This window comes from Melanotaenia boesemani, chromosome 19 (assembly GCF_017639745.1).
Source record: "Melanotaenia boesemani isolate fMelBoe1 chromosome 19, fMelBoe1.pri, whole genome shotgun sequence".
In the NCBI taxonomy this organism is placed as follows: Eukaryota; Metazoa; Chordata; class Actinopteri; order Atheriniformes; family Melanotaeniidae; genus Melanotaenia; species Melanotaenia boesemani.
Window position 1 is genome coordinate 28,838,193 of NC_055700.1, and position 25,627 is coordinate 28,863,819.

Consider the following 25,627-nt stretch of genomic DNA (forward strand, 5'->3'; position numbering starts at 1 on the left):
GAAAACTAGGAGAAAGGCTTCAACATCCCCACGACACCGCTGTAGTACATACTACAGCTGTGGGGCGCTGAGATTAACACTCCAAAGCTAGAGCAGAACGACGCATGTGCAGATAAAGGCTCACTGCGTGTTGCAGGAAGTTCACATTGGAAGCAGAGAAGAGAAGATGGCTGAGGATTCACTGCAAAGTAAAGAGAAACATTTCTTTAGACTAATGAAGAAGCTGAGGCTGGTGCGTGTTCATTGACGTCATATCCTCTAGTGGTGCAGTTACGCTGTCCACACAGGTACCAGTCCGCAGATGGTAGAGGACTCAAACCGATCCACTGTGGTACCTGGATGCAGACGTGGTCGGTTTTATGGAGGCTAATCCCTGCTTCGTGGGGATGAAGGGGTGGTTTGCTGAAATACTTTAGCGGATTTATTGCAATCCGGCGTTGTGGGGACGGCCCTATATCATCTGGTCTTTACCAGGCCTTAAAATGAGGTCGATGAACAACAAAGCTGACACACTACATCATGTCATTTCTAATTAACTCTGTGGGATCGATTGTGCTGGATAGCTTAACCTTTCTGGGATCTATGGAAGTTTCCAGGCATTTCTATCCCGTCCAGGAGGTTACAATCCAACCATTAAATGTAGTTTTTTATTCAGAGACTCTATCTGGTAAATCCACAATGATCCAAGATAACACACCATTATTTATCGCCCTATTTAGACCTGAGCTGGAGTTGGTTTAGTGAGGATAGCAGGTAAATAGTAGCAGGAATAACTGGAAATTAGGAAAAAGTGGAAACATGGAAATAGTTTCTGTTGTGTGTTTGTTTCAATAACAATATTTTTTCTCCTGAAAGCCAAAAACTTGAGAGAACGATGAGATGAAAAGGTTTGGTCACTGGTTGATCTGTGTGTTATTTCTACAAAGTTCTGTTAGTAATAAATTCTGCTTTCTTCTTCTGGTCGACCTTTATGCTGCTAAATCTATTCATACATTCATTTTACATCATTTTACCTCCCAGTCTGACAGCTGAGGCTGGAAACATCATGTCTGATGCTGACTGGGAGTAAAAGCTTCTGCTCCTACAGGCAGTTTTATATTTAAAAAGAAACTGACAGACCCCCCCAAGTAAAAAATTTCATGGGGGTTTTAAGGGTTAAAGCAGATGTTTTAGCAGTTAGAGAAAGGATATCAGCAGTGACCATGTTTATTAGTCTGGGAAAGGTTTTAAATCCATATCTGAAAAGTGACTGTATACCTTCAGCTCCAGGTCAGACCTCACAGAACTGTAAAAAACAAAAAAACTCAAAAGACTACATTCAGAGTCCCCAGGCCTCAGTTAGTATACTAAGTGTTAAAGTTTATGACAGTTCAGTTAGGAAAAGACTGGACCAGTATGACTTGTTCGTAAGGGTTGCATGAAAAAGCCTCTTCTCACGGTTTAGGTTGGCAAGGCTGCATCTGAACCCAGAACCTGAATGTTTAATACTTTGGATTAATTCACAGCTTCATTTGTTGATGTGGAGTTTAATTAAATGTGTCACGTCTGCTTTCCAGAAAATGGACACCGCAGGAGTCAAAGTGCTGGAGGACAGCCGAAGACATCCAGGAACGTCGGCAGCAGGTTTTGGACCGCTACCGGCGTTTCAAGGAGTTGTCTGATCATGCGCCGGCAGAAGCTGGAAGACTCTTACCGCTTTCAGTTCTTCCGGCGTGATGCTGATGAGTTTGGAGAAGTGGATCCAAGAGAAGCTCCAGATCGCCTCTGATGAGAGCTACAAGGACCCCCTCCAATCTGCAGGTCCGGTCACCATCTGTAAATCTAGCAAAAATGCTGGAAATGATGTGAATGTTGGATTGTAGCAGAGTTCCTCCTCTAAATGTAGAAACTTTTATTTGTTTACGCTGTTTCTCTGCAGGGTAAACTGCAGAAACATCAGGCCTTTGAAGCAGAAGTTCAGGCCAACGCAGGGGCCATCATCAAGCTGGACGACACCGGGAACCTGATGATCACTGAGGGCCACTTTGCCTCCGAGACCATTAGAGTAAGTTCACATGGTGGAGTTAGGCGTTTTATCCTGAGCCTGTTTACATGGACATCAACAGCACGTTATGGGGAGTAATCAGATTACTGTAATAATCATAACTGACACATCTACATCCATGTCTGGCTACTAATGTTTCCTGTCTTAGCACTCGCTGCTAATGTGAGAGCCTGCGGTTTTAGCGCTAGTTGCCATTGTGGGAGTTAAGAAGCTGCTAAACAGACTACATGTGAATGTTTGACCTTGCTTTTACTCTGACTTCCTGCTGCTGCATCATCATTCTCTTTTGTTCCGCTTACGTTCCGACTTCTTAATGGAAGATGTTGAAAAGACCGAAGCAACACAGTTTTTTTGCACATGCTCAGATGTAAAAATAAAAAACAAAAACAATCTAAATAAAGTCAGATATATCAAGGTCTACATGCAGGAGACATCAGAGTTTGGGGAGAAATTTAGGTGTGTTCACCTGATTTCTCATAATCAGATTATTCTGTCAACATGATGACTGGAATAATCTGACTATTGCAGAATCAGATTTTTGGTGTGCATGTAAACAGGCTCAGTTTTATAATGTATTATAACATGGTGGGACTGCAGAGTTAAAGTGAAGCTTTTTTAACAGGGGTGTCCAAAGTCAGTCCTCAAGGTTTTCTGTCCTGCCGGTTTCCAGTGTTTCCCTGCTCCGACACACCTGACTCAAATTCAATGGATCCAACAGCCTATGAAGTTCTGCACAATGACTCGTTGGTTTGAGTCAGGTGTGTTGATGCAAGTAAACATTGAAAACCTGCAGAACAGCAGCTCTCGAGGACCAGAACTAGACACCCCTGATTTAGAAGCTAAGATGACCCACAGATGGAGCTGACTTTGTTTAACTCCTTGGATCTGGTTCAGTCCTACACGCTTACCGGACTCAGCAAAGACCCATAGTTACAACTGTCAACATGGCTGAGTATATACAAGTGTGTTCTCCTGAGTGCTTCACTTACTTCTGACCTTCAGTGGACTTTATTGTTGGATTTTCTTTCAGCTCATGAAAGGCTGAAAAACTTATTGTTTTCATGGAGAGATACAATAAAGACTCTTGACTTCACTTTTCCATTTGTATTAAATGTTTGAATTAAAACCCACTGTTTTTAACCCTTGTCCTCTTCTGTCTGGTGTTAGAAGAAATAAAAGTGTAATGTCTTGTCTCCTGTACCAGACTCGTCTGGAGGAACTCCACCGTCTGTGGGACCTCCTGCTGCAGAAGACCAAGGAGAAGGGCATGCGTCTGCTGCAGGCCCAGAAGTTGGTCCAGTACCTGAGAGAGTGTGAAGATGCTCTGGACTGGATCACTGACAAGGTCTGTGTTTTCACACAGCTTTATTCCAGGTCTGATGGATGTCTGCTGGTCTTTATTTACTTCGTCTCACCTTTTTTCAGATTGGCTTTCAGATTTGGACCTTGTTGGCATTTGTTATGAGTTACCATGCCAACCAGGGTTTTGACATTTTTAGTGCTGTTCTTGTTGACATTGAATTTCTCATGTTAAACTGGGCCTGTATGCATCCTGTTTTATTTATTTACCATATTGATTCATGATCTATCACATTGTTACTTGCAATACTCAATACTGATTCAAAAGTGGTATATTTATATAAAATTTATATTACCAGTTTCGCACAGCTCTGGGATGGCAGTTTGAGTAGAAAATTTGTGAGACGGTATAACATGTCAAGCGAGCTGATAATTTTTTAAAACCATCTTTAGAAACAACATGATGGGGACCATGTCTTTAGACTGGTAAAAAGTGATGGCATCCGTTATTTCTTTCTGCCTTTGGAGCCTTTCGGCGTATTACTGGCAAGGACTTCCTAAAGGTTTTTTTGTTTTGCATGGCGCTCAGATCTGGCTCTGCAGATGTCGTACTGAGCTGTGGTGCTGACATAAATGGTCAACAAATTATTTGTTACATAAAGAACAAAGTGACCAGAAAACCTGATAAATAACTATTAAATAACATTTTGACGAAAATAAACAAAACAAACAAATAAATAGAACAACTTTTTTGGTGGGAATAGCACACTACCAGCAAGTTTCCACTGGTCCATGTGGGCCGTGTTCTGGCTGCGCCGCCGTTTCGTTCTGAACACGTATAGCTCAGCAGTTCAGATCGGCCAGTCAGGAAATAAGACACGAGAGCGCTAAAGCACTCCGGTAAATTTCAAAATAAAAGCCCTTGTGCAGATTGCTAAACTATGGTAAACATTATGTCATTAATGTCAGGGTTTTTTTTTTCTTTCTATCGGCACCACACGTCTATCAATCCAGACAAATTATCGTCTAGCTGTAGTTAGCAGCAACTCACTCCCATGTGCAGAGTTGTGGTCTGCTTCGGCAAACTGATTAAGAACAGTCGGGATTGGTGGATCACTGAACGCAGTGTGTGTCAGGTACCCTTGAAATTATTGTACATTAGTATAACGAGGCTCAAACGTATATTTTGCTGCTCTAGTCAAAATATTTCCTAAAATTGGAGTTTAAACATTAATAAAATCAAAACGTGGACAGACGCTAGTTCATTTAGTAACTACAGCAATCCACCCTGGGATGGTTTTAACGGCTGAGACGGCCTTCCCAAGCCAGAACCATAAGAAACGGGAACCTTCCCAAGCCAGAACCATAAGAAACGGGAACCTTCCCGAGCCAGAACCTGTGTGTTTGTCTCTGTATTCAGAAGATCAACGTGCTGAAAAACAGCTGTGCGTTAAAGCATAATAATAATAATAATAATAATAATAATAAGCAGGAATAATTCTCTCACACATACATTAAAGACATTACACAGACTGCGAGAGTCATGGTGTATAACAAATATTTTCTGTAAAGTTCATGTGGATATGCTGAGGCTATGTAAGCCTCGCTTGGATTAGCCTCAACTAGATGCAGCTGGATTGTGTTAGTGGAACGGCTTGAGCCTTAATTCACAGATGGTGTTAGTTCAAGCGAGGCTTTCCCGATACAGCCTGGCTTTCTGTAGCTACGTTGGTGGAATACCCCCCCCGGTACACAGAGTCCTAAAACATATGTAAACACAAATGATGTCTCCCCGTGTCCACCCGACGGCATGAACACGGACAAACGACTGAAAGCCCACGTCTTACAGGTTCTACAACTTTAAGTTTCATCTTGCTATGACCAAGATTCACCGAACCAGAGACAAAAGAAGACCCAATTAACGTTTGTAAAACATAGTCAATGTCTCACTTTTACTGTCTTGCTCCAAAACTTATATCCACCAGAATAAAACTGCATTTAGTTAAACTACCTTTCTCATTGTTATTTGGGAGCAGTTTCTTATCCAAAAATCACAATGTTCTGCCCATTTACAGTTTTACACAGTTTTTTAAATGACTGGTCTTTCTTCTTCAGACAGAAAACGTCTCTTCATGTTAATAAAGCTGCTCTCTCCTGATTACATCAGACTCTGCTGCAGCAGGACCAGACATGGAGGAAGAGGCTGGACTGCAGCCTCTGCATGTGGTTTCTCTGTGTTCAGAGTCAGTCAGCCAGAGGTTGGAGGAAAAAAAATCTGTGTTAACGTGCGATAAAAATGAACGATGTTAGTTAGTTAATCCGTGATAACGCATTTACTTGCCCGACCCTAATTCTAAGTAAAAATTTACAACAATAATACAGGAATTGTATATGTCATACTTCAGTGCATATCAGTGATAAATGAATATGACAAATGACATTCACTATACGTTTCCATAAGCAAACTGCACAAAACTGCAAAAGATCCAAGTATTTCCAATGAACACAGTTATATTTATTTATCATGACATTATCAGCTGCAGTTATTACATTTTCTAAGGGGTGTTTTTTAATGCTTGGCCAGTATCTTAATAACTGGCCTCTAATATAATAACTTATTACATTATTGGCTAAATTTTATTACTTTATTGGCTGTTATTATATCATCGCTACAGGTGTACATCTCTCCTGAAGCTCCTCCAACACCATCTGAGGACGTCATCAGATCAGTTGTTACTGGTCTACAAGTCTAAACAAAGGAAGCCATCTATCAACTTTCATGCAGTCAAAACTTGCTAAGAGCTGTTTGTTCCCCTGTAGGAGGCCATGGCCACCTCTGAGGAGCTGGGCCAGGACCTGGAGCATGTGGAGCTCCTTCAGAAGAAATTTGAGGAATTCCAGACTGACTTGGCAGCGCACGAGGAGCGCGTGAACGAGGTGAACCAGCTGGCAGCCAAGCTGATCCAGGAAGCTCATCCTGAGGTCGAGCTCATCGTACGGAAGCAGGAGGAGGTGAACTCAGCCTGGCAGCGCTTAAAAGGCCTGGCCCAGCAAAGGCAGACCAAGCTGTTCGGAGCTGCTGAAGTTCAGCGCTTCAACAGGTAAAAACATCCAGAAAACACCTGCACAACTTCTGCACAAGTATGTGTGTTACCCTTTCCATCACATTCACCTGTTCTTACCTGGAGTAGACTAAGAGCTGCTCTCCAAACAGAACTCATCCATTCTGGTGTCTTTTCTGAGCTGACATTATAAACATACTACAGACTGCAAAACATAATTGGACCACAGCCCAGACATTGGGACTGTCCCAGTAGAAGTTTTATCACAATAGCACAGTAAATGAATGTTTACTGCTCTAAAACCTCTCCAGCAGTCCACCGAAACTCTGTCTGATGTTTCCTTTTCAGACTCCTCATATTTTCCCATTCATATCTCCAAAACCACATAGTTTTAGTGCTGCTTGTTACACACTTTAACCTGAAAATCTGAGAGAAGCAGGCTGTTCTGCTCATGCCTGAGTGCATCTTAACAGCCATGTTGCTTTTTACAGGATTCTCCAGCAAACAGCATGTCCTTGTTTTTAGACTTCAATTGGAGCATAAAGAAGTTGAGTTCTTACATCCACATTTTTACGTAAAAAACTAAACAAGCGGACCAAAAGAGCAAAGAATGGCTTTGAGATTTAAGAGTAAAAAAGGCTGTTTTGTCCAGAGAATAAGGAAAAGTCGGGGAGGAGGAGGCTTTCTGATTGAGTTGTATCAGTGATTGTACCTGCTGTGGTTGCCATTGTCCTTTCCATCCACCCAGTCAGTGAAATCTAAACCTGTCAGTGGTTTTCTGCAGGTGAAACCTGTAAAAGAGAAAATACAGACAGTGGGTCTGCCATCATGTTTCTGCTTCAGCTTATTGTTGGTGATAAGAGTGTTTGGTTCCAACACAGAGACGTTGATGAGACCATCAGCTGGATCAAGGAGAAGGAGCAGCTGATGGCCTCTGATGACTTTGGTCGTGATCTGGCCAGCGTTCAGGCTCTACTGCGGAAACATGAGGGTCTGGAGAGAGACCTGGCTGCTCTGGAGGATAAGGTAGGACATGTTCTGCTCAACACTGTGAGGAACAACCACACATTACTAACCTGATTCATTTTTATTTCACCAGGTTAACACTCTTGGTGGGGATGCAGAGCACCTGCAGCAGACACACCCCCAGAATGCTTCCCAGATCCACCTGAAGAAGGATGAACTCATCACCAACTGGGAGCAGATCCGAACTCTGGCTGCGGAGCGCCACACCCGCCTCAATGACTCTTACCGGTAGACATCCCACCACCTTTACCTGAGCAGCACATTCACCAGATAAACCAGTAACTGATCAAGTCCTCTCTCCTACGTTTCAGGCTGCAGCGTTTCACAGCAGACTTCAGGGATCTGACCAGCTGGGTGACGGAGATGAAGGCCCTGATCAATGCTGACGAGCTGGCCAATGACGTGGCTGGAGCTGAGGCTCTGTTAGACCGTCACCAGGAGCACAAGGTAAAATTTCCGTCACTAGTTGGTCCTGAAGGCCAGACCGTAAAATGTGTTAATAACAGCAATCACCATGAAACATCCTGTTTTATTCCTTACATTTAGGTTTTATGTGCCCAAAAATCTGTTCATTTGCATACATTTCAAAGAAAGAAAGTCTGAATAATGGATTAAACTAGGTTCAAAGTTATCTTTGCGTTTTCTTGGCTTTTTACAGTTTTTTTTTTCTTTTTATCTCTTAATAATTTAGGAAAAACACTGTCAATAAGCAGAAAAACATTAATTTAATTAAACTTTTTAATTCCACTGTTTTTGGGATGAAATCAAACTGAATGAGAAATAAAAAAAAAACGAGGACGATGAAGTGATTAAAAATTTTAATCAGATTAATCACCACTTACAAATTGATTAATCATGATTAATTATGATTAATCACTATTCCTGACATGTGCTGTGCAGACCAGTGCTTGTTTTTTTTCTTCACTTTTTACATTAGATGATCACTTTAGTTGTAATATTATAAAAAATGAAGACCTTAAAAAAAAAATCTCATTTGTGCCCCCCCTCCCTTTTCCTGGTCAGTGTCCCCACCTGGCCCCCCCATCTAAACTTTTCTAGACCCACACCTGCATATCTGGACTATAAATCCTTTCTACCACCTGTCAGCTACTTTATTAGAGGAAGAAGCTGTTTATAATTGATCTCACTACATTCTAACTGGTCAGACGTGAGTCTGAAACATCTGCACAGCACCAGTGATGTGGAGAAGACGTCCTCTTGCTTCCGTCACTGTGACACGGATCTGATTAACACGAGACTGATAAATGTTGCTTACTTTAGCTAGCGCGTCCAAGAACAGTACTTCTGGGTAAATATGTGCTGGTGTGGACCATGAACCGCAAGTTTCCTCCTTCTAAGCTGATTGATAAACAAACGCAAGAGAGAGAGAGAGAGAGAGAGAGAGAGAGAGATGATGCTAGCAACAGAAAAGCCGGTCAGCTGATCATCGACAGCTGTCATGATTCAGTAGAGGGAGGAGGGAGGGGGAGGCCTCCACGCTGTGCAGAGTGCAGACGACTAGAACAGTGCAAACTACGTGAAAGTTTTTTTTTTTTTTTTTTTTCTTTAGATGCTGGAAAAGTGCAGGTGTTGAACCCTCTCATCAGTAACGTGTGGCTGTTAAAACATTCTCATGTCCCACGTGTTTGATGCCCTCAAATCCATGCATAGAGCCAGTCGACTCACTTTTTCCATCCAGACACTTCTGTGTCTCGCTGTCATTAATGACAGCTGCTGCACATGCATTAAAAAGTTTAACGCAATTAATACATAAATTAGTTACCACAGTTAAGAGTTTTTTGTTGTTTTTGTTTTGTTGACAACCTTTAAAACCCTTCTAATAATACATTAAAAGTACAGACAGAAGCATAACTGGAAAGTTTGGAGTGTGGACGTGCTGCTGAAGTGGAGAGGATGGAAAAAACTCAGAGAGGGCCTTCAAAGTTTTGTATTGAATTAAAAAAAAAAAATCAGGACTGACTAGGTGATGAGAAGGCAGTTTTTCTGCTGTGTCACATCCTAAACACAAAGTGCATCGATGTGACACTTTAAACACGGAGTGTTTTATGGCCAGGGAGAGATCGACGCCCATGAGGACAGTTTCCGAGCCACAGACGAAGCTGGACAGGCCTTACTCAACACAGGACACTATGCTTCTGAGGAGGTGAAGGAGAAGGTGAGGACTTCACGTCTAGGTTATATTTTATTCCTTGGCACTGATTCTGTCAGGGTTGACATGCATGTGTTGGTGTTGTGATAGCTGGGTGTCCTGGCTGAGGAGAAGGAGTCCCTGCTGGAGCTGTGGGAGCTTCGTAGGCAGCAATACGAGCAGTGCATGGATCTGCAGCTCTTCTACAGGGACACGGAGCAGGTGGATAACTGGATGAGCAAGCAAGAGGTAACAAACACCAAAAATCAGCTGGTCTGTAGAAGTAATGTGCAGGTTGATGATGATATTCCTGGTTGTGCAGGCGTTCCTTCTGAATGAAGACCTCGGCGACTCCCTGGATAGTGTTGAGGCACTGTTAAAGAAACACGAGGACTTTGAGAAGTCACTCAGTGCTCAAGAGGAGAAAATCACTGTAAGTTTCTCATTTCATCCCAGTTTGGAATTTCCCACTTCACCCTGTGGTTTTTGAGCTGATAATCACTCTCACGCACGTCTGTAGGCTCTGGATGAATTTGCTACCAAACTGATTCAGAACAATCACTACGCTAAAGAGGACGTGGCGACCCGGAGAGATGCTGTAAGTACAAGTGTCATTGAGCTGCATGTAGAAACCACCTGAAATATGACCAGGAAACAGTCCAAAAATCATTTCTATGCATTTCCAGCTCCTCAGCCGCCGCAACGCTCTTCATGAGCGTGCTCAGTCTCGCCGTGCTGCCTTGGAGGACTCTTTCCACCTCCAGCAGTTTTTTAGAGACTCTGATGAGCTGAAGAGCTGGATCAATGAGAAGATGAAGACGGCTACTGACGAGTCTTACAAGGTATCTTCAGCAGTACTCTGTTTACTCTTTTAAATTATTTCCATCGTGTTTTTTGGTTGCCTGATTATGCAGCTTCTGTGTCTACTCTATGACCACAGGATCCCTCCAACCTCCAGGGCAAGGTGCAGAAGCACCAGGCCTTCGAGGCAGAGCTGTCGGCCAACCAGAGCCGCATCGATGCCCTGCAGAAATCTGGCCAGGAGCTGGTGGATGGGAAGCACTACGCCTCCGCTGAGGTGGCTGGCCGCATGGAGGAGGTCAGCTCTCAGTGGAAGAAGCTGCTGGAAGCCACTGAGCTCAAAGGTACCATGTGGAGGTTTTTAACCCTGAATTTAAATTGAATGTAAACATTTTAACATGTAAATAAAAAAGCATAAACTGGAGTGAACGACCAGACCCTACAGGAGTCCTCTCTGGTTTATTTCCTGATGGATATGTTTATTTTTATCTGTAGGGATCAAGCTACGTGAGGCCAACCAGCAGCAGCAGTTCAACAGGAACGTGGAGGACATTGAGCTCTGGCTGTATGAAGTTGAGGGCCACTTGGCATCAGATGATTATGGAAAAGACCTGACAAGTGTCCAAAACTTACAGAAAAAACATGCCCTGCTGGAGGCTGACGTGGCTGCTCACCAGGTACTTCATACTGGACACAAGTTCACAAGCTCACCAGATCTTATTCATTATTTACATTAGACCTGAAAAAGTGAGTCATTTTCTATGAAAGTAAATGGCAGTGTTGTCAGAGGGTGATCTAAATAACATCGTCCAGAACATTTATAAATCCTTCCATGACCGTGTCTGGTAGGACCGAATTGATGGCATCACCATCCAGGCTCGGCAGTTCCAGGAAGCTGGACACTTTGATGCTGAGAACATCCGCAAGAAGCAGGAGGCTCTGGTAGTCCGATATGAAGCTCTGCGTGAACCCATGGCTGCACGCAAACAGAAACTGTCTGATTCCCTCAGGCTCCAGCAGCTATTCAGAGATGTTGAGGATGAAGAGACGTGGATCCGTGAAAAGGAGCCCATTGCTGCCTCGACCAACAGAGGTATGAAGTGCTGTCAGTTTTCACAAATAAACGATGAGCTGGGTCTTGGTGGTGAAACCCAACATCCCTGATTGATTCAAATGACTGATGAGAAAAATGGATGTTTTTCTCAGGCAAAGACTTGATCGGTGTTCAGAACCTGCTGAAGAAGCACCAGGCTCTGCAGGCTGAGATCACAGGACATGAACCTCGCATTAAGGCTGTCACCCAGAAGGGAGAGGCCATGGTGGACGAAGGTATGGCTTTAATTTTTGTCTTCATCAGAACGTTTGAACTTCTTAAAGCAGCTGATATGTCCTAACTCATGATCAGGTCACTTTGCTGGAGAGGATGTTAAGGCTAAGCTGGCTGAGCTACATGGACGCTGGGACCTGCTGAAGTCCAAGGCCTCCCAGAGAAGACAGGACCTTGAGGACTCTCTGCAGGCCCAGCAGTACTTTGCCGATGCCAACGAAGCTGAGTCTTGGATGAGGGAGAAGGAACCCATCGTTGGGAGCACAGACTACGGGAAAGATGAAGATTCAGCCGAGGTACATGAAGAATGATCAACATCTGCTTGGTGTTTTTAGACAGTATATCATGTTGAGATTCTTATTTTTACTCTCTTTCACAGGCTCTGCTGAAGAAGCACGAGGCCCTGATGTCTGATCTCAGTGCTTATGGAAGCAGCATCCAGGCCCTGAAGGAGCAGGCCCAGACCTGCAGGGTAGGATCAAAGCTCCACCACAGCCTGGTGTTGAACTGTCACCGCTGCAGTTAACTAGCTAAACCTCCTGCACTTAACTAGCTAAACATCCTGCAATTAACTAGCTCAACCTCCTGCAGTTAACTAGCTAAACATCCTGCAGTTAACTAACTAAACATCCTGCAATTAACTAGTTGAACCTCCTGGACTTAACTAGCTGAACCTCCTGCAGTTAACTAGTTAAACATCCTGCAGTTAACTAGCTGAACCTCCTGCAGTTAACTAGCTAAACATCCTGCAGCTAACTAACTAAACATCCTGCAATTAACTAGTTGAACCTCCTGGACTTAACTAGCTGAACCTCCTGCAGTTAACTAGGTAAACATCCTGCAATTAACTAGCTCAACCTCCTGCAGTTAACTAGCTAAACATCCTGCAGTTAACTAACTAAACATCCTGCAATTAACTAGTTGAACCTCCTGGACTTAACTAGCTGAACCTCCTGCAGTTAACTAGTTAAACATCCTGCAGTTAACTAGCTGAACCTCCTGCAGTTAACTAGCTAAACATCCTGCAGTTAACTAACTAAACATCCTGCAATTAACTAGTTGAACCTCCTGGACTTAACTAGCTGAACCTCCTGCAGTTAACTAGTTAAACATCCTGCAGTTAACTAGCTCAACCTCCTGCAGTTAACTAGCTAAACATCCTGCAGTTAACTAACTAAACATCCTGCAATTAACTAGTTGAACCTCCTGGACTTAACTAGCTGAACCTCCTGCAGTTAACTAGTTAAACATCCTGCAGTTAACTAGCTGAACCTCCTGCAGTTAACTAGCTAAACATCCTGCAGTTAACTAACTAAACATCCTGCAATTAACTAGTTGAACCTCCTGCAGTTAACTAGGTAAACATCCTGCAGTTAACTAGCTCAACCTCCTGCAGTTAACTAACTAAACATCCTGCAGTTAACTAGCTGAACCTCCTGCAGTTAACTAGGTAAACATCCTGCAATTAACTAGCTCAACCTCCTGCAGTTAACTAGCTAAACATCCTGCAGTTAACTAACTAAACATCCTGCAATTAACTAGTTGAACCTCCTGGACTTAACTAGCTGAGCCTCCTGCAGTTAACTAGTTAAACATCCTGCAGTTAACTAACTAAACATCCTGCAATTAACTAGTTGAACCTCCTGGACTTAACTAGCTAAACCTCCTGCAGTTAACTAGTTAAACATCCTGCAGTTAACTAGCTCAACCTCCTGCAGTTAACTAGCTAAACATCCTGCAGTTAACTAACTAAACATCCTGCAATTAACTAGTTGAACCTCCTGGACTTAACTTGCTGAACCTCCTGCACTTAACTAGCTGAACCTCCTGCAGTTAACTTGCTGAACCTCCTGCACTTAACTAGTTGAACCTCCTGCAGTTAACTAGCTGAACCTCCAGAGTTAAGTACCTGCATATCCTTGGGTTAACTAGCTTAATATCCTTGAGTTAACTAGCTAAACATCCTGCAGTTAACTAGCTAAACATCCTGCACTTAACTAGCTGAACCTCCTGCAGTTAACTAGCTAAACATCCTGCAGTTAACTAGCTGAACCTCCTGAGTTAAGTACCTACATATCCTTGAGTTAACTAGCTTAATATCCTGGAGTTAACTAGCTTGAATGAGTAACCGTGCTTTTATTCTAACAGCAACAAGTGGCTCCAACCGATGATGAGACTGGGAAGGAGCTGGTTCTGGCTCTGTATGACTACCAGGAGAAGAGTCCCAGAGAGGTCACCATGAAGAAGGGGGACATCCTGACTCTGCTCAACAGCACCAACAAGGTAAAAACCTCTCAACAAGGAGTTTTACTGGAGTTAATGGGCTGAGTTTAAGCTGATGGATGTGTTCCAGTTTGATTAGTTTATTTTAATCCCATCAAGAAAGAAACACGGTTAACAGTGAAGAAGAAAATGGCACATATTCAAAATTTGTTGTAAACTTGTTTTTGAATGAAGGAGCAGCAGGAAAAAAGGAAGCTCTAAACATCTAAAAAAAAATTCCAACGTGAATTTGATTTTACAGATAAAAATAAATTTATCTGTAAAATCAAACATCAGAGTAAAGTTTTAACTTAACAAAAACGAACAAAGAAATCATAAAGTTAAGACTAAAAACGCAAACCAAACCAGATAAATGACTTTCCTAATATTAATATTTTTACTGTATTAATCCTTTTGTTCAGACCAGCAGTTTATAGATAAACAGAAATATGATGAATTTCAAGTTGACTCAAGTTTAATTATCTAAATGAACAGAAACCGCTTCTGTTTTTTCATTTTTGTGCTCAAAGATTTTTATCTTCACACCACCGAGACAAAAGAAGCCGTTTATTCTTTGTTTTTTAATTTGACCGTAAATTCATCATTAAACCTGTTTTTTTTTTGTAATATTAAACCAGAATTTGATGAGTTATCATTTCCATCAGCAGTCAAGTGATGATCAATCCCCCGATCAGCTTCATTCATGAAACATCAGAGATGTGATGAAGAACACGGATCAGAAAACTGTTCATGACTTACTGGTATCACTAACATGAAGGTCGGCTAGTTAGTTTAATTCGTCTCGATAAAATCTTTTTTAATGTCTTTCTCATGTAAATGAAATAGTTCTCTAATTAGAGGTTAACCCAACAAGCTTTTCTCTTAATGCATTCACTTGAAAATTAAATAGTTAGTTTTTTTCTGAATTAATGAGATCATTTTAGCAGCAAGGCCTGTCCAGGGTGTAGCAGCTGCTGGGACTGGATTCATACCCTGACGGAGGCATCAGGAGGCAGTCGGAGGTCCAGTGCCTTGCCCAGGGACACTGCTCCTTCTGAGGCCTAAGATTTATGGTCATATTGTAGACGTCTTGGTTCTGACTGGTGGCTGCATTGACTGGATTTAAATGTTGTTAATGCTGCCCTTCATCTCTCTCTCCTCCATCCCGTAGGACTGGTGGAAGGTGGAGGTGAATGATCGTCAGGGCTTTGTTCCTGCTGCCTATGTGAAGAAGCTGGACCCGACCCAGTCGTCCTCCAGGGAGAACCTGCTGGATGAACACGGCAGCATCGCCATGCGCCAGGATCAAATAGAGAATCAGTAAGAAAAGAAGATGTTTAACGTTTCCATGTTTGGACGAGGACTAACACGTTTCTCCTTCCTGCCAGATTTACTGATTCAGTCTGTAGATGCGCCTTCAGTTCTCTAACATCCTGTCTCTTCTGTCCTCTAACTCCTTAACCTTCCTCTTCCTCGCCTCGGTGCAGGCTTGTCACCAAGGAGGCCTGCAGCGTTTCTGTACGCATGAAGCAGGTGGAAGAGCTGTGAGTAGGAGCCAGCGTCCTACTGCTTTCTGTTGTGATTGTAATAATATCATTAACCACATCCTGACTCCACCCCTCCCCCTGGATAAATATATATGTTCCCCTCCCCCTTTGTTTGGTGAAACTTCTATTCATTAAGGATAGAACATCTGTCTCCTCCCAGGTGTCACCATGAATTTTCATTTTATCAGCTATTAGTCAGAGAAGCTTCCTTCATCCACCATCCTTCAACAACCATTGAAATGATGTTTGTTGTCTTAGATCAGTTCAGATGAACAGAAACTCACCTTAGTTCCAGTTCCACATCCACACCAGGAAATATTTTCTTTGTTTTAGTGGACAGAAGCACAAGTACTTTATCAAGAAGTTTATTACATTTACATGATGTACTTATTTTATTTCATTCATTTTAAACCTTTAAATACAGATGAATGGCTGCAGGAAGTTCCCCATTAGCAGAATCATTTTAAACTGCTTCAAAATAAAAGCTGAGCTGAGACTCACCTTCCATAACATCACATGTTACAGTACAAGCAGTACGTGTAGTACAAGCAGTACGTGTAGTACAAGCAGTACGTGTAGTACGTGTAGTACAAGAAGTACATGTAGTACAAGCAGCACGTGTAGTACAAGCAGCACGTGTAGTACGTGTAGTACAAGCAGCACGTGTAGTACAAGCAGCACGTGTAGTACAAGCAGCACGTGTAGTACATGTAGTACAAGCAGTACGTGTAGTACAAGCAGCATGTGTAGTACATGTAGTACAAGCAGCACGTGTAGTACAAGCAGCACGTGTAGTACAAGCAGCACGTGTAGTACAAGCAGTACGTGTAGTACGTGTAGTACAAGAAGTACATGTAGTACAAGCAGCACGTGTAGTACAAGCAGCACGTGTAGTACGTGTAGTACAAGCAGCACGTGTAGTACAAGCAGCACGTGTAGTACAAGCAGCACGTGTAGTACGTGTAGTACAAGCAGTACGTGTAGTACAAGCAGCACGTGTAGTACATGTAGTACAAGCAGTACGTGTAGTACAAGCAGCACGTGTAGTACAAGCAGCACGTGTAGTACAAGCAGTACGTGTAGTACAAGCAGTACGTGTAGTACGTGTAGTACAAGAAGTACATGTAGTACAAGAAGTACATGTAGTACAAGCAGCACGTGTAGTACAAGCAGCACGTGTAGTACGTGTAGTACAAGCAGCACGTGTAGTACAAGCAGCACGTGTAGTACAAGCAGCACGTGTAGTACATGTAGTACAAGCAGTACGTGTAGTACAAGCAGCACGTGTAGTACATGTAGTACAAGCAGCACGTGTAGTACAAGCAGCACGTGTAGTACAAGCAGCACGTGTAGTACAAGCAGTATGTGTAGTACGTGTAGTACAAGCAGTACGTGTAGTACGTGTAGTACAAGAAGTACATGTAGTACAAGCAGCACGTGTAGTACAAGCAGCACGTGTAGTACAAGCAGCACGTGTAGTACGTGTAGTACAAGCAGCACGTGTAGTACAAGCAGCACGTGTAGTACGTGTAGTACAAGCAGCACGTGTAGTACAAGCAGCACGTGTAGTACGTGTAGTACAAGCAGCACGTGTAGTACAAGCAGTACGTGTAGTACAAGCAGCACGTGTAGTACAAGCAGTACGTGTAGTACGTGTAGTACGTGTAGTACAAGCAGCACGTGTAGTACAAGCAGCACGTGTAGTACAAGCAGCACGTGTAGTACAAGCAGTACGTGTAGTACGTGTAGTACAAGAAGTACATGTAGTACAAGCAGCACGTGTAGTACAAGCAGCACGTGTAGTACGTGTAGTACAAGCAGCACGTGTAGTACAAGCAGCACGTGTAGTACATGTAGTACAAGCAGTACGTGTAGTACAAGCAGCATGTGTAGTACATGTAGTACAAGCAGTACGTGTAGTACAAGCAGCACGTGTAGTACAAGCAGCACGTGTAGTACAAGCAGTACGTGTAGTACAAGCAGTACGTGTAGTACAAGAAGTACATGTAGTACAAGCAGCACGTGTAGTACAAGCAGCACGTGTAGTACGTGTAGTACAAGCAGCACGTGTAGTACAAGCAGCACGTGTAGTACAAGCAGCACGTGTAGTACATGTAGTACAAGCAGTACGTGTAGTACAAGCAGCACGTGTAGTACATGTAGTACAAGCAGTACGTGTAGTACAAGCAGCACGTGTAGTACAAGCAGCACGTGTAGTACAAGCAGTACGTGTAGTACAAGCAGTACGTGTAGTACGTGTAGTACAAGAAGTACATGTAGTACAAGAAGTACATGTAGTACAAGCAGCACGTGTAGTACAAGCAGCACGTGTAGTACGTGTAGTACAAGCAGCACGTGTAGTACGTGTAGTACAAGCAGCACGTGTAGTACAAGCAGCACGTGTAGTACATGTAGTACAAGCAGTATGTGTAGTACAAGCAGCACGTGTAGTACATGTAGTACAAGCAGCACGTGTAGTACAAGCAGCACGTGTAGTACAAGCAGCACGTGTAGTACAAGCAGTATGTGTAGTACGTGTAGTACAAGCAGTATGTGTAGTACGTGTAGTACAAGCAGTACGTGTAGTACGTGTAGTACAAGAAGTACATGTAGTACAAGCAGCACGTGTAGTACAAGCAGCACGTGTAGTACGTGTAGTACAAGCAGCACGTGTAGTACGTGTAGTACAAGCAGCACGTGTAGTACAAGCAGCACGTGTAGTACGTGTAGTACAAGCAGCACGTGTAGTACGTGTAGTACAAGCAGCACGTGTAGTACAAGCAGCACGTGTAGTACAAGCAGCACGTGTACTACAAGCAGCACGTGTAGTACAAGCAGTACGTGTAGTACAAGCAGCACGTGTAGTACAAGCAGCACGTGTAGTACAAGCAGTAGGTGTAGTACGTGTAGTACAAGCAGCACGTGTAGTACAAGCAGTACGTGTAGTACGTGTAGTACGTGTAGTACAAGCAGCACGTGTAGTACAAGCAGCACGTGTAGTACAAGCAGCACGTGTAGTACGTGTAGTACAAGCAGCACGTGTAGTACAAGCAGCACGTGTAGTACAAGCAGCACGTGTAGTACAAGCAGCACGTGTAGTACAAGCAGCACGTGTAGTACGTGTAGTACAAGCAGCACGTGTAGTACAAGCAGTACGTGTAGTACGTGTAGTACAAGCAGTACGTGTAGTACAAGCAGCACGTGTAGTACAAGCAGCACGTGTAGTACAAGCAGTACGTGTAGTACAAGCAGCACGTGTAGTACAAGCAGCACATGTAGTACAAGCAGTACGTGTAGTACGTGTAGTACAAGCAGCACGTGTAGTACAAGCAGCACGTGTAGTACGTGTAGTACAAGCAGCACGTGTAGTACAAGCAGTACGTGTAGTACGTGTAGTACAAGCAGTACGTGTAGTACAAGCAGTACGTGTAGTACAAGCAGTACGTGTAGTACAAGCAGCACGTGTAGTACAAGCAGCACATGTAGTACAAGCAGTACGTGTAGTACGTGTAGTACAAGCAGCACGTGTAGTACAAGCAGTACGTGTAGTACAAGCAGCACGTGTAGTACAAGCAGCACGTGTAGTACAAGCAGTAGGTGTAGTACGTGTAGTACAAGCAGCACGTGTAGTACAAGCAGTACGTGTAGTACGTGTAGTACGTGTAGTACAAGCAGCACGTGTAGTACAAGCAGCACGTGTAGTACGTGTAGTACAAGCAGCACGTGTAGTACGTGTAGTACAAGCAGCACGTGTAGTACAAGCAGCACGTGTAGTACAAGCAGTACGTGTAGTACGTGTAGTACAAGCAGCACGTGTAGTACAAGCAGCACGTGTAGTACAAGCAGCACGTGTAGTACAAGCAGTACGTGTAGTACGTGTAGTACAAGCAGCACGTGTAGTACAAGCAGCACGTGTAGTACAAGCAGCACGTGTAGTACGTGTAGTACAAGCAGCACGTGTAGTACAAGCAGCACGTGTAGTACAAGCAGCACGTGTAGTACATGTAGTACAAGCAGTACGTGTAGTACAAGCAGCACGTGTAGTACATGTAGTACAAGCAGTACGTGTAGTACAAGCAGCACGTGTAGTACAAGCAGCACGTGTAGTACAAGCAGCACGTGTAGTACAAGCAGTATGTAAAGTACGTGTAGTACAAGCAGTACGTGTAGTACAAGCAGTACGTGTAGTACAAGCAGCACGTGTAGTACAAGCAGCACGTGTAGTACAAGCAGTACGTGTAGTACGTGTAGTACAAGCAGCACGTGTAGTACAAGCAGTAGGTGTAGTACGTGTAGTACAAGCAGCACGTGTAGTACAAGCAGTACGTGTAGTACGTGTAGTACAAGCAGCACGTGTAGTACAAGCAGCACGTGTAGTACAAGCAGTACGTGTAGTACGTGTAGTACAAGCAGCACGTGTAGTACAAGCAGTAGGTGTAGTACGTGTAGTACAAGCAGCACGTGTAGTACAAGCAGTACGTGTAGTACGTGTAGTACAAGCAGTACGTGTAGTACAAGCAGCACGTGTAGTACAAGCAGCACGTGTAGTACAAGCAGTACGTGTAGTACGTGTAGTACAAGCAGCACGTGTAGTACAAGCAGCACGTGTAGTACGTGTAGTACAAGCAGCACGTGTAGTACAAGCAGCACGTGTAGTACAAGCAGCACGTGTAGTACAAGCAGCACGTGTAGTACGTGTAGTACAAGCAGCACGTGTAGTACAAGCAGCACGTGTAGTACAAGCAGCACGTGTAGTACGTGTAGTACAAGCAGCACGTGTAGTACAAGCAGTACGTGTAGTACAAGCAGCACGTGTAGTACAAGCAGTACGTGTAGCACAAGCAGCACGTGTAGTACAAGCAGCACATGTAGTACAAGCAGTACGTGTAGTACGTGTAGTACAAGCAGCACGTGTAGTACAAGCAGCACGTGTAGTACAAGCAGCACGTGTAGTACAAGCAGCACGTGTAGTACAAGCAGTATGTGTAGTACTTGTAGTACAAGCAGCACGTGTAGTACAAGCAGTATGTGTAGTACTTGTAGTACAAGAAGTACATGTAGTACAAGCAGTACGTGTAGTACAAGCAGTACGTGTAGTACATGTTGTATGTGCAGTACGTGTAGTATGTGCAGTACGTGTAGTACAAGCAGTACATGTACTGCTTGTACAAATGAACCTGCACTCTACAAAAAAAATTAGCTTTAAAAACTAGAAAATGGAAATAGTTAAAATAACTTGAGTTTTTTAGTTCAGTGTTTTCGTCTGTTCATTTTAATGAAGCTAACCCAACACAGTTTCATGAAAATGAAAAACATCTGAATCTGAATTTGACTTTCGAAGTTCCACAGCCTTTTGTTTCTGTTCCACATATTCAGGGAATAAAGCAGTTTAAAATACTCAAAATAATTAAAATACATAAAATTATACCACAGTAGAAAAACAATGAAAACACCTCTGTACTCTGCTCCTAATAAGAAAAGATAAACTTGTATAGCGTAATAAATTATGTTTTTTTATTATTATTTAGCAAAATGTGATGAAAACTTTTCCAATTTTTGAGTATTTCTCTATATTTATGGTTTCATTTTCAACACTTTTTAAATTATTATTGCCCATTGACTTTCATGTCATGCTCAGTCTGAACAGATCATAGAAATGTGAAGTACGCCACAAAACTCTTAAGAAATTATTCCACTATGCACAAAAATAACAGTGTAGGCACAGGTAGGCGCGTTTTTGTTTTTTTTTCTGCTGCAGCGGTGATGATGTCATCAGGAGAGAGCGGGTTTATTAAAATGAGACGTTTTCTGTCTGGAACTTAAGAAAGAAGAAGAAGAACCAAAGTTTCTCTTTGTCAAAGCCCATGCAGATGGTAGAACATCGTGATTTTTTGGACGGGAAACTGCTCCCAAAAGACGAGAAACGAGATTTAATTTATTTATTATTGTTAGTTTTTAATAAATGCAGTTTTAATTTAGGACAGCAAAGGTAAGACATGCTTTCTGACTTTTACAAACGTGAAGCATAAATCGGGTCTTCTTCTGTCTCTGGTTCGGTGAATCTTGGTCATATTAAGATGAAACTTCCAGCTGTGGAATCTGTGAGATGTGAGCTTTCAGTAGAGGAGTCTGTTGTTCATGTTCATGGGGAGACATCATCTGTGTTTACATCTGTGTTCGGACTTTGTGTATCTGGTCTTTTAATTATTGTTGTCTTAACTGTGTTTGTTGGTGATAGAAATGGTTTCACTGAGCTGGTAGCTGAGATTCTGGACTTTCTGTGGATACCACACATGTTTATAGTTACATCTACAGACCTGACGCTACACCCGGAAACCAGATGTTAACCCTTAACTCCCGGTAGCGGAGGCTGCAGGTGCAGAGGTGAAGCTAAACAGTCAAGCTAAGAATGAAAGTTTGGAGAATTTATAGGCCAGAAATCTGGATAATGAAGCAGTGAAGGTGCATGGATGGAAGTTATTGTGCATATTGTGAATATTTCTCTCTCCTCACCATCTAGAAGCTGTGAGATTCTCATCCTGCTTTCTGTCTGTTCACCTGATGCTGATATTCATCACATATTGTTCCTTCTGTGTTTAGAAGGAAGCAGCTTCACAGCTTTAAATTCATCCTGCTGACTTTTTACCTTTTAGTTAGTAAATCCTGAACATTTCATCCTTCTTTCTCATAAAGATGTGATTTTATAAATATATATGAAGAAATATTTTAACTGTTGCTGTTTAAAGAGAAAACTGCTGCTAAACCTGTTTATGTGTTTAGTGCCCCTGACCTGGAAATGTTTTACTAAACCTCACGTGGAAAAATTGTGAATTTTAGTTACTTTTAATAATATATTAGTTAATATCTTCTATGTTATTTTCTTATTTACATCATTCATCCTGCAGGCCAGATTGCAGCCTCTGGTGGGCCAGTTTTGGCCCCCGGGCCGTACATTTGACACACCTGATGTGGACAGAAGGAAAGTCCTTGACATCAGGATGTCTCTGAAATCATTCATTTCATATTCTTGAGTTCGACATCATGAAGCTGCTGAAGTCTTTCCTCTTCTGTCTTGTGGCATGTTCTGTAACTCAGTAGCAGTAGGCGAGTGTTCTCCGGGTTCTCTGGTTGACGTTGTCTTCTCTGCTGAAGGTACGGGACTCTGCTAGAACTGGGAGAAAAACGGAAAGACATGCTGGAGAAGAGCTGCAAGAAGTTCATGTTGTTCCGGGAAGCCAACGAGCTCCAGCAGTGGATCAACGAGAAGGAGAACGCTCTGACCAATGAGGAGGTGGGCTCTGACCTGGAGCAGGTCGAGGTTCTGCAGAAGAAGTTTGATGACTTCCAGAAGGTAACATCTGCTCGGCTTTCCTCCTTCTTTTTTCCTCAGGTGTTTATAAAACTTACTGAATTACTTGGGAACGTTTTGGTAAATGAAACATGAACGTTGGATCACAGCACAGAAAACAATGCGTTGAACAAAGATAAACACGTAGATTTAACGAAGCCAGCCATCTGGTTACATACGTAACAAGATGATGTGGAGTTTTAGGTTCCCCGATTTCTGCTCTTGGTTAAAGTGTGTGTTGTTTTTTTAAGGACTTGAAAGCCAACGAATCTCGTCTGAGGGACATAAACAAGGTGGCATCGGAGCTGGAGTCTGAAGGCCTCATGGCTGAGGAGGCTCCCATGGTCCAAGCTCAGGTGAGCTTCATGTCTACTAGTCAGAGATCAGTTTCCCTCTGAGCTGTCCTGGTCCAGCTGTGCCATCCTGGAGCCCTCACGATTCGATTCACGGTGCTACGATACAGTTTTTAAACGATTTTCAATTCATTGTTTTTCCCCAGTATCCATTAATTCAAGTTACCAAACAAATTATCTCCACTATCCTTTATTCATGTCCAACCATGAATAAATCCAGCAAATATCAAACATATTATTCAAAATCTTCCGTGGAATCTCCAGGAAAAAGTGTTAGAAATAGTTAGAACAACCGGCAGCTTCTTCTCAGACGTGGGGCAGGAACACATGAGGTGCTGTCGTATGATTCTAGCACTACGGTTATATTTTGGCTTTAAACACCATAAATATGGAATAAATCTTGTCCAGGTCTTATCTGTTCTCCTTTCCATAATTTCGCATCGCAATGAATCGAATGATCGAATAATAGTAAAGTCACCGAATTTATATGTTTTTTTGTCTGTTTGTAGCAACAAGAACTGCTCGGCTCTGCACCTGGAAAGGTTGAAATCATTCACATTTCTGCTTTATTTTAATATTGTATCATTCAAACCAGAATAAACTTTAACTTTAACTGTGGAATTAATGTTGATTGAACAGGATGAAGCGGATTCAAAGACTGCCTCACCGTGGAAGGTAAGCGTCATTTAAAACAAACATCTACACAAAATTCATCTGGTTTTGGTCCTTAAAAAGAAATCTCCCAAAGATGTGACAGCTGATCAGTTTTGGTCAGAAACTAACGGTGTTTTTCCATCACATGGTACAGTACGATTTCCTCTGGTCGTCATGCTGCGTCCCATCACAGCTGCCTTGGTTCAGCTGGAATTAGGGGTGTGTGGTCTTGGTCCCACTGGTGCACCTAACAGGTCTAGATGAAGGACTTTAATTATCTCTGTGAACGTCTGTCTACGTATTCTGTGTTCATTCCCTCCTTACCCGAGCTCAGTGAAGAAAAACACCGTGATGAAGCTAAGAGAAGGGGTGGGTCTTCACCTCTGATTGGCTCTGGTCCACAGCTGTTTGTTGGTTTGAAAACAACAAAGAACGACACAGACGAGAACTGCTGAAGCTGACATTGATTGTAAAATGTAGAATATGGTGGAATTTGCTCATACGTGGTTGTCATCGATTACCCTCATTAATTTAATAGTTTTTCTTCCATGCCTGAGCAACATGAAGCAGAAAAGCTGGATGAGAGCTGAATGTGTTTGAAATGCTGCAATCCCCCGTCTACATGTCGTCACCTGCACTGACCCAGCTCACGTCTCCCCCACAAGTCCAGCAGTGGCTAACAGATTATAAAAAAAAACGCTACGCAGCTCTAGAATATAGATATGGTGTTAATGTTAATAAAACCTACAGAGAATATGGGATGTATTTAATAGGACTGTTATTCCTATAATGCCGGTAGATTCTTCTTCTTCAGCTGTGTGCATTCCCGCGACTGACATGACGTTCTTGGCATAACGCAAGTAAGAGCTGCCTTCCACAGAATTCAAGTCCAAGTAGATAATTATGAAAAAGATTAAACATCAAGAGGAGGGAAATTTGCCAGAAGCAGCACAACCTCATGAAATATTTCAAAGTTTGTAAGGTTTAGTTTAATTTAGTTTTTACCGTTTTTATCCAAATAAAAACATAAAAATAAAGACAAAACATTTTTCTAAACCTCATTATTCTTTACAATAACTTAAATAACCAACAATGTTTCTGTGTAATGATCATAAAAATGTATTAAAATGAGCTCCTGAGAGCGACGCTGTAAAAATTTGGATGCACCTCAATTTTTTGGTGTACCCAAAAAGTTAGTCCGGAGCCCTGCATCAGTCTGCAATCTTTTAATCTGCTTTGTGTAAATTTTCCACTGGACTCAGACGACTCCATTGAAAGGGAAGTGTGACTGTGTGTTCAGCTAAAGCCATGTTTGATCCCACATGTGATGACTCTGACCAATCAGAGCTCTGCTGCGTGCCACCGTACAGAATCAGCTCGGCTCACGAGGAGCCACAGCTAGTATCCGGGTGTTAGGACAACATTGTACTGTACAATGTTAAGGAAAAACTCCTAACTGACCAGGTCTTTTGATCCCAGTGTAGTGGTTTACTGCAGTTCAGAAAGTTCTCCTCGTGAAATCAGACTATGATGATGTCACATTAACCATGATGATGTCACCTCAATCATGATGATGTCACATTAATCAATGGAATATGATTAAGCAAACACCATGATTAACTTCAAAATCCTCTTAAGATCCTTGGAATCTTAGAGAATTTTCTATTTTCTCGTCTCCAAGGTCACTTCCGGTGGCCTTGTTTGATTCATTGTAATCCAGTGTTTGACGCTTGTCAGCTGTTTCCATGGTAACCA

General features: G+C 42.6%; 1 protein-coding gene across 1 annotated transcript in view; it reads left to right on the top strand.

Annotated features, from left to right (window-relative positions):
* The first annotated feature begins 1,559 nt into the window (after positions 1-1,559).
* LOC121629802 (spectrin alpha chain, non-erythrocytic 1-like) overlaps positions 1,560-25,627 on the top strand; it is a 36,637-nt gene continuing 12,569 nt past the window's right edge. Inside the window, 28 exon segments of the mRNA XM_041969603.1 lie at positions 1,560-1,589; positions 1,591-1,659; positions 1,661-1,726; positions 1,728-1,785; positions 1,905-2,044; positions 3,249-3,389; positions 6,164-6,444; positions 7,287-7,431; positions 7,505-7,659; positions 7,743-7,878; positions 9,506-9,607; positions 9,692-9,829; positions 9,903-10,013; positions 10,101-10,178; positions 10,267-10,422; positions 10,521-10,725; positions 10,877-11,058; positions 11,231-11,474; positions 11,588-11,710; positions 11,787-12,004; positions 12,088-12,180; positions 13,857-13,991; positions 15,142-15,290; positions 15,458-15,514; positions 22,670-22,868; positions 23,117-23,221; positions 23,728-23,760; positions 23,858-23,893. Coding sequence (XP_041825537.1) covers positions 1,560-1,589; positions 1,591-1,659; positions 1,661-1,726; positions 1,728-1,785; positions 1,905-2,044; positions 3,249-3,389; positions 6,164-6,444; positions 7,287-7,431; positions 7,505-7,659; positions 7,743-7,878; positions 9,506-9,607; positions 9,692-9,829; positions 9,903-10,013; positions 10,101-10,178; positions 10,267-10,422; positions 10,521-10,725; positions 10,877-11,058; positions 11,231-11,474; positions 11,588-11,710; positions 11,787-12,004; positions 12,088-12,180; positions 13,857-13,991; positions 15,142-15,290; positions 15,458-15,514; positions 22,670-22,868; positions 23,117-23,221; positions 23,728-23,760; positions 23,858-23,893 — 3,585 coding nt within the window.